Below are 9142 nucleotides of genomic sequence, written 5' to 3'. Positions count from 1 at the left end.
TCAGCTTTCATACATGTGGTGATCAGGTGGGTGTTTGGTGGTGCCACCAAAAAGATCTTCTTTGCGAGTCCTTTCTTGTTTTTGTTAGCTGTTACCCTGTCAGCCCTGCCATGGAAATGGCAGAGTGGACAGAAATGCTGTCCCTTCCTGGGCTGTCCCATAATTGATTGTGGACTGGGCCCTGTGACAGATAGGATTTTCCTTGACTGAGGTTTGGGAGTAGATTTACAGGCCTTTTATCCTTTTCTTTCTTAATCTGGAAACACTTCGGTATCACCGCCATGCGCAAGCCTCCATGGGCAGAAGATGAGAGTTCAACTGAGCTCCTTTGGGCCCTGGACCTGCATCCCTGCATCCCACTGAGTCGCTGTTGGTGCCCGACCTGCAGCCCTGTGCCCCCTGGGAGTTTGTTAGAAATGCAGATTTCTGGGCCTCCTAGAGTTGCACAGTGGCCAAAGATTACAGAAGAAGAATCAGTGCCTTTGAGCTGATGTTGGACAAGAGTGTTGACCACACCGTGGACTGCCAAGAGAACAAACAGGTCTGTCTGGGAGAGGGTGAAACCAAGCTGATCCTTGGAAGCAGAATTTTGAAGCTCCATCTCACATAGTTTAGGCACGTGGCCAGGAGGGACCAGTCCTTGGAGAAGGACGTCATGCCTGGAAGGGTGGAGGGAACAGTGCAGGAGAGGAAGCCCCTGAATGAGATGCTTTGACACAGTGACTATGGTAGTAGGGTAGGTGTGTTGAAGTCAGTGAGTTTGGCTCAGGATTCAGCAGGGCTGAGAGCGTATACGTAGGGTCGCTATGACCTGGAGTCGACCACGTGGTTCATAACAACAGGCTCCTAGCCTCTGAACTTAAATGTTGGCCCCAGCGCTTCCTGGGGGCCCTCCTCCTTGTATCACAACAGCAGGCCTCCTGGATTCTGCACTTGAATATTTGCCCCTGGGGTTCCTGTGCCCCTCTCCCCCGTTTGGTCGGGCTGCTGCAGGGTGAGATGTGTAGGGAGGGGAGTGGGCCTCACTTAGATGGCATTGGCCTCCAGGACAGCACTGGGACGAAGTGCCAGGACATGCTGACCTATGCTAACTGAACAGCCTTTTTAAAAATTATTGTGGAAAAGTGCAGATAATATAACATTTTCCGTTTTAACCTTTCTGAGTGTACAATTCAGTGGTCATAATTACATTCGTCATGCTGAACAGCCAACAGCACCATCTATTTCCAACGCTTTGTCATCGCCGTGAGAGATGTTCTCCCCGTCCCCCCTTCTTATGTACCCACCCCGCCCCCACCCCATCCAGCCGTGCTCACCGCTGCTGTCCTTTCAGGCTGTATACACCCGTCTCTTCTGTTGTTGTGTACCGTAGAGTTGGAACTGGCCCATAGCTGACCTTCCGGTGGGTTTTCAGAGGCAGTTAATTGCATGGGAGGAGACTGACCATTCGTCTGTGGAGTAGCTGGTGGCCTTGAACTCTCTGCCTTTGGGATTATAGCACCGCTTCTTGCCACCAGAGCTCCCTGCCTCTTCTCGATACTTCTTAGACCTGAGATCATACAGTATATGGCCTTTTGGGTCGGATTTAGCAGCCCTGGTGGATGCAGTGGTTAAAGCACTCAGCTACTAACCAAAAGGTCAGCTGTTCGAACCCACCAGCCCTCTGCAGGAGAATGTGAGGCCATCTGCTCTCACATAGATGAATAGGAATCCCAAGGGGCCGTTCGAGTGTGTCCTGCAGGATCACTCAGAATCAGAGTGAACTTGATGGCGAGCAGGGTTTGGGCGTTTGGTTGCATATTGCCTGACCTCACTCAGCCTGCTTTCCTGGTCCGTCCATGTGGGAGTGTGTGTCAGGACTTCACTTCTCTTCAGGTCTGGACAGCTGCCCCTTTGTGTACAGAGCCCGTTGTACGCTCCCCTCTTCTTTGCTGGGACTTTGGTCATTTCCATTTCTGGCTGTTGTGACTAGTGCTGCTGTGAACACTGGGCACCAAGGCCTTTGTATAGTTCCTTGCTTTTATGTGATTTTGTTTATTATTTTAAGTCTACATCTGAGCGTGGCATTGCTGGGTTATTTGTTAGTTGACGTTTAACTTTTGAGGAGCCCCTATGATTGTTTCCTTCCCTGAACATTCTTGAGCAGAGTGCCTGACCAGCCACCACCCACCTCCCTGGGACTGAGTGTCTTCACCCTGGTTTATTAGTGTGGCGAGAGGCTAGAATGAATGGCTTAAAAAGATGAAAAGTCAGGTACTTTTACTTTGTTTATTTAGAAAAGGGGAGCCCGTGTGCTGTAGCAGGGAGCAGTGGGGGACAAGTGGGTCAGGAGCTGTGCCTCCAATGGGAAGGTGAGCAGTTTGAATCCACTGACGGCACCACAGGAGAGAAGCAGACCGTCTCCTCCAGCACGATCCCAGCCTCTAGAGACCTGGATCCAAGCCTCTGGAGGCCTGGATGCAGCTCCTGTATATCTAGATCCTAGCCTCTGGAGACCTGGATGCCAACCTCCAGATACCTGGATCCCAACCTCCGAAGACCTGCTGGAGGGTCAGCTGTCAGTCAGTCCCTACTCCAGGGCAGGGAGCCACCACAAGAGTGGTGCAGTGCCTTACATGCTGGGTTGCTAACCGAAAGGTCGATAATTTGAATCCACCAGCTGCTTGTGAAAGAAAGATGGCCAGTCCCCTCCCATAGGCGTTCCTAGCCTCAGAAACCACAGGTAGGCTCGCTGTGAGTCGAACTGACTAGATGGCAGGGGTTTGGGTTTAGGTTACCCAGAAAGGACCACAGTGCTTCCCAAGCCGTTAGTGACTCGCTTTCTGACCAACTCAGCTGCCAGTTTCCCACGTTTGCCTCGTGACATGAGCAGGTCAGAGCCCTTGGTGTCCTGATGAAAATAATGTGGGGATCTCAGCAGAAGCACCAGAGATTCCAGGAAATACAGCCGGGTAGTTTTTGAAATGAAAAGGGAGAGTTCTGTAATTCGGCTCAGAGATGGGGCCCTAGAGAAGATGGGCTGGGGGTGGGTGGGGTGGGGGGCTGTTGGTGGGCGGCCAGCACGACCCCTGGACTGCAGCAGTGAGGCAAACAGAACACACGCAGCAGCCACAGCAGCATTTTATTGTTTCCAAACATCACAAAGCTGGTGACACAGGGATTGCTTATATTGGCAGGAGGGCTCCCAGCTTGTAAAAAAAAAGGCCACTAGATTCCAGTACACGATGACCACAACTCGGCTGAGCAGGGATGCAGCCTCACGAGGATTCACGGGAAGAGGGACAGAGGGCAGCTGGGGGTACACAGCTCCCCAGGGCTGGGCAGGGCTCAGGAGCCCTCCATCCTTGGCTCTCCAGTCCAGCACCCCGTCCATGCTCACAGGAATGGGCTTCTTCACTTAACTAGGTACATACAAACTAGATGATACAAACAGGGTCACCTCAACTTGAACATTCTGTGCAGTGATGGACCAGAAACCAGAGGCAAAACATCCTCCTCTTTCCTGACAGGGCGGAGGAAACCCTGTGACAGTGACACCACCGTGGGTACAACAAAAGGAAAGTGGTTTGTCCAGCAAAACACCGTGTTTCCTGGCTACTGACAGGTTTTTGTTTTTTCCCCAATGACTTAAAGCAACAGAAAAACAATTGCTCATGACAATCGCTCCCTGAACCGTGCCCACTCTTGTTTTAAAGACAGAAAAAAGAATAATAGGGGGAAAAGATTTTGTCCATCATAATTTACAATTTTAAATCGCAAGGTATCAAAAGACTTCACAGATGTTTTGATAGGATCTCTCTTCTATCGACATTTGGACGGCTATTTAGATTTAACACCTGAAGAACCTCCCCCCTCAAGGAGCCAAAACAACAACGGCAACAACAACAACAACAACAACAACAACAACAACAACAACTGCAGCAGCAGCAGCTAAGCCAGAAATGAGTCACACCCTCTTGTTTATTTGGGGAGGGGCTTAGCAGGGAGGCAAGAGGCTGGAAATAGCCCGGCATTCGTTGCCTTCCCCACCCCCCCCCAAGAGTTGATTGTGCTGAGACTGTTTTACTGCGAGTAAGAGCAATAGAGGACAGACTTGTCTCTTGGAAACGCAGCGCATAGTCAGCCACGCAGCTGGGAAGTCGGGGCTGCAGAGGGTTTGCTAGTGAGAACTGACCCACCGTCCCTGTTCCTGAGACTCCTCGGGTCTGGCTTGAGAGGAAGCAGAGGAAGGGGCAGGGGGCAGGCGTTGCACACACACTCAGGCGTCTAGGAATGAATGCAGGCAGCCTTCGGTTGAACATCTGCCCTCGTTAGTCCCAGGATCATTGGGAAATCAGAGTGAGCAACTTACCCATCCCTTCCAAGAACGGGCACGGTTCTTCCTTTCAAAAGACTTTGCAACTTTGAAAAGGAAGAGACACATACAGTCACAGTCACGGCTGGGAACATGTTTGTTGGGTCTCCTAAGCCTCATCCTCTCCTTTGGAAACACCCAGCAGGCTCTGGCGTGGCCAGCCTGGGGGCCATCCCCGTGTGCCCTGCGCCCTAGCCCGTGCCCCCGCAGCCGCAGAGAATCTCCTTGAAGGTGTCTCTCAGCTCCAGGCTCCGGAAGGCGTAGATGAGGGGGTCGATGACCGAGTTGCACAGGATGAGGACCAGGTAGGTGTTGAAGTGGGCCGTGTAGCACGCGCAGTAGGGGTTGGTGGGGCAGGTGATGATGAGGATCAGGTGGAGGAAGAAGGGGGCCCAGCAGAAGATAAAGACCCCGAGCAGGATGGTGATGGTGACGGCGCCCTTCATGCAGGAGTGCTGGGGCGGGGGCGCCCCCTCTGCGGGCGGCAGGGCGGCGATGCGCTTGACGTGCAGGCGCGCGAAGAGGAACATGCGCACGTACAGCGTGGCCATAAGCAGCAGCATGGCGAAGAACATGGTCACGAGGCACACGATGACCATCTTGCTGTCCGAGTAGACGATGAAGACCACTCCGCACACGCCGCAGCCCAGCCAGATGGCGGCGATCAGGCCCTGGGCTTTCCTCACCGTCATGATACTGTGGTAACGCAGCGCGTAGAAGATGGTGACGTACCTGTCCACGGCGATGGCCAGCAGGTTGCAGATGGAGGCCACCAGGGAGATGCAGATCATGGAGTCGAAGATGTTGTCCATGTGCTGGAGCACGCGGTCCTCGAAGGCCAGGTGGTCGCCACTGACCACGGCAATCATGATGGTCTCCAGCGCGTTGGACACGCTCACCAGCATGTCGGCCACGGCCAGGCTGCAGAGGAAGAGGTACATGGGCGAGTGCAGGTTGTCGTTGCGCGCCACGGCCAGGATGACCAGGATGTTCTCCAGCAGGCTGGCCACTCCCAGCGCCAGGAAGACCTCGGGATGGATGAAGACTTGCTCGCAGAAGGCGCCTGCGCTCTGGTTGGCTGCAGCCGTGGGGGGTGCGGAGGCGCCAGGTGGTGTGGGCTGAGCGGGGCCTGGGCAGCAGGACGTGTTCATGGCTCCACGGGGTCCCGGACCGCTGCTCCCAGAAGGGTCAGCGGCTGACCGCAGGAAGAGACCTTTTGGCCACCTGCTACTCTTGGGGGGCCTGTCCAGTCTGGACTTAGGGTTTATACTGCCCAGAATAAAAGAGGGGGGAAGAGAGACACACCAGAGCAAGACACACAGAGAGACAGACAGACACGCACAGAGACAGACAGAGCAAGACACACAGACTGATTAGTAACTGGAGGCACAGAGAGAGTGCAAGACACACACACACACACACACACACACACACAGAGAGAGAGAGACAGACAGACAGACAGACACACACCCACAAGGACAGAGAGAGCAAGACACACAGACTGATTAGCAACTGGAGGCACAGAGAGAGTGCAACACACACACACACACACACACACACACACACACAGATGGACAGAACGAGGCAGAGCGACAGACACACCCACTCACACACAGAGGAGAGACAGACACGTCCACAGAGACAAGACACAGGCAGGCAGAGGAAGACAGACAGACTGACACAAGACAGAGGCAGAGAGAGCGAGAGAAAAGACAGAGAACTTTGCTCTGTGTCCTGCCTGCCGGGGTAGAAGTGCAGCCCGCTGGCCCCCCGTGGTCAGCCGTCCTCCTCCTCTGTCCCTCGGGTCCCCTCCCGCTCACTTCTCATCCCCATCGGGGACCCCGGTCCTGCCTCTGGTTGCCGCAGCGACGGCGGCTCGCATGGCAGGGCGGGTGGCACCTGCCGCTGGCAGTGGGGACTTGGGCTTTCTGCAGGACTGGCGACCAACTCCTGCTCCAGCCTGAGCGCGGGGCCACCGACTGACAGCGGCCGGGCTGCGCTTGCGCGCCCCCTGCAGGCCGCAGCACATCAGCGCCAGCAGGCCGGGCGCAGGCGGCGCGGTGGGAGCGAGACAGGCACATGCAGTCAGATTACCCAAGAAACAGGCGAGCGAGCGCGCACTGCACTTGCTAATCTGCAGTACTCGCCTCACGTTTCCCCCACATCAGACATGCTCCTAAGTAGGGCTGGGTTCAGTCTCTAGGCTAACCTCACAGCTAACCTTTCTGCACAGTCACAGCCCCTTTTCAAGTTAGCCATGGCAGGACATGGGCCATTTTTCTCTCCGAGACTGGTGGATCCGAACTGCAGAGAGGCCCAACCTTTGAGCTAGCAGCACCCCCCCCCCCTGTAGACTACACTACCGGAGCTCCCATAAAAACAAACCAACCAGATGTTGCAAATGAGCTTACTTAGGATATGTCCTAAATCGGGTGGGAACTTGTGTGCTTGTGAATTTGTGTATGTATATATATATATTTATATATATAATGTATAGACGCATGACATGGGCTAACTTTATGCTACTTTACTAACTTGAGACACACAATTTCATAGGAGGTTCATCGTTCACACAGTGATGTGGCAAACCCGTGTGGAATTGATCACTACCGCTTAGCAAGGAGGCAGGTACTTCACGGGAGCTTGGGGTGGGGGCTGAGAAGGCAGACAGCCTTCTGCTCCAGCCTGTGGCGTGCGTGATTCAGAAAAGGCCAATGTCGGTGGGGCAGAAAGAAAGGACCCTCAGCTCCTAGGTCGGGGACAGTTCGAGAGGAAGAGATAGCAGGGTTGTCTACCTACTGTCTGAAGGAATGTGAACAGGGATCCTCACCCTTGGCTATGCATTCCATGGGTGCTGGAGGCCTTTCTGACCCACTACATCAGTATATGTGTGTGTGTATGTATATGTGTGTGTATATATATATATATGTATGTATATATGTATGTATATGTATATGTATACAGACACACACACATACATACATATGACGTGGACGAGATGTTGTTGTTATGTTCTGTCAAGTTGCCTGCAACTCATAGTGACCCTATGTATAGTAGCCCTAAACCCTGCTCTATCCTGTGCCAATCTTATTGTCTCTGACACACCTACCCCCCTTACCCCAGTCACTGAATCAATCCATCTCATCAAGGATCTTCCTCTTCTATGCTGTCCCTCCACCCTCCCAAGCATGATGTCCCTCTCCAAGGACTGATCCCGCCTTGCAGACATGTCCAAAGTGTGTCAGGTGAAGTTGCAGGATCCTTGCCTTCAAGGAGCAGATCTGGTATATTCAATACTCTTTTCCAGCACACCATAGCTCAAAGGCATCAATTCTCCTTCTATCATTCCTAATTATTGTCCAGGTCTCTGATGCATAGCAAGTAATTTCAAAGACCATGGTCTGAATCAGGTGCACCTTAGTCTCCAGACTGACATTGTTGCTCTTCAGTGCTTTGGAGAAGTCTCTGGAAGCAGACTTTCCCAATGCAATTAGTCTTTTAATTTCCTGGCTGCTGGTACCAAGAGTGCAGAGCTAAGCAAACTAAAGCTGTCAATAATCTCAGTCTCTTTACGATCCATCATGGTGCTGCCAATCAGCCCAGTGATGAGAATCTTTGTTTCCTTGACCTTGAGCTTCAATCCATATTGAAGGCTGCAGTTCTTGACTAAAGAGAAGAAAACAGAGGATATTTAGAAAACTTTGGAGAGGTCTGCTTAATCAAGGTGGTGGTGGTTGTGCACCCAAACCTGCCCATAGAGTGGGTTTTCAGAGGCAGGAAATCTCACAGAAAGAAATTGCCCAACTTTCTCCCACAGAGAAGCTGATGGATTCGAATGGTATACTTTTGGACTGGCAGCCGAATCAGTAATGCAAAAATTAATATGAAAAGAACATCATCCAAGTTGCAGATGTCATGATCTTGTGAATGCAGAGAACACTTTCCAGTTAATAAGAAAAAAAATAAAGGACAAATTGCTTTTTAGAGAATCAAGCAAAAGCCATGAATAGGAATTCCGTGAAGAGGAAATGCTAGGGACTAATGAGCGCTTTGAAGAGCCGTTCAGCCTTCCGGGGAGGTGGGGAAATGCAGATCAGAACAGCACACGTCGTTTCCTGGTTAGATCGGCAGAAATCACAGTCACAGGACTCAGAAGAGGATGCTGGGACGAGACCTGGCCACATATTCCTGCTGTTCCTGGATAGTTTCAGCATCTGGCAGTTTCTAAGACAATAAACGATGCGAGGGTTTGCGTCTCAGCTTAGGAGCTGAGAGCTGCAGAAATGCGACTTCTCCTTATTTCTCAGAGAGCAACTGAGTTTCTCCTGGCAAGGCCCTGGTCTCCCTGTGAGGGGCAGATATGGCTTCAGTCCTCCCGAAGAGATGCTTTCCCCTCCCTCTCTGGGGGTGGGGGGCACGGACAGAGGTGCATTGATAGGGCTCTGCTCTGTGGTTCCAGGACATCATGGTAAAAAGTCAGGGAAGCCGTCCTTGTTAGTATAGTGGTGAGTATCCCCGCCTGTCACGTGGGAGACCGGGGTTCGATTCCCTGATGGGGAGGCCACATCCTTTTTAGGGGAGCTCTGGTGGCCTAGTGGCAAGAAGCTGCAACTACAATCCCAGAGGTGCACGGTTCGAATCCACCAGATGCTCTGCCGGGGAAGGAGGGGCAATCTCCTCCTGTACCAGGCAGATCTGATTTGACGGTACACGCACACAAAAATAATAAAATAAAAAAAATATCTAAAAAAAGTCAGGGAAAACTGGAAACCCCTCAATGGTTGACTG

At 52.4% G+C, this 9142-nt stretch overlaps 1 protein-coding gene and 1 non-coding gene across 2 annotated transcripts; one reads left to right on the top strand and one right to left on the bottom strand.

Moving 5' to 3' along the window:
- Nucleotides 1-4545: 4545 nt before the first annotated feature.
- On the bottom strand, nucleotides 4546-5505 carry MC3R (melanocortin 3 receptor). The gene has a single exon (XM_006881761.1). It carries the CDS (start codon nucleotides 5503-5505, stop codon nucleotides 4546-4548), a length of 960 nt encoding a protein of 319 aa, XP_006881823.1.
- A 3337-nt stretch (nucleotides 5506-8842) lies between these two features.
- Nucleotides 8843-8914, top strand: TRNAD-GUC. The gene has a single exon. It is a non-coding gene; the product is annotated as a tRNA-Asp (tRNA).
- The last annotated feature ends 228 nt before the right edge of the window (nucleotides 8915-9142 follow it).

Source organism: Elephantulus edwardii, unplaced genomic scaffold (genome assembly GCF_000299155.1).
Source record: "Elephantulus edwardii isolate Elephantulus edwardi_28Jun2011 unplaced genomic scaffold, EleEdw1.0 scaffold00015, whole genome shotgun sequence".
NCBI classification, from domain to species: Eukaryota; Metazoa; Chordata; class Mammalia; order Macroscelidea; family Macroscelididae; genus Elephantulus; species Elephantulus edwardii.
This window is presented reverse-complemented; position numbering and strand designations above follow the sequence as displayed.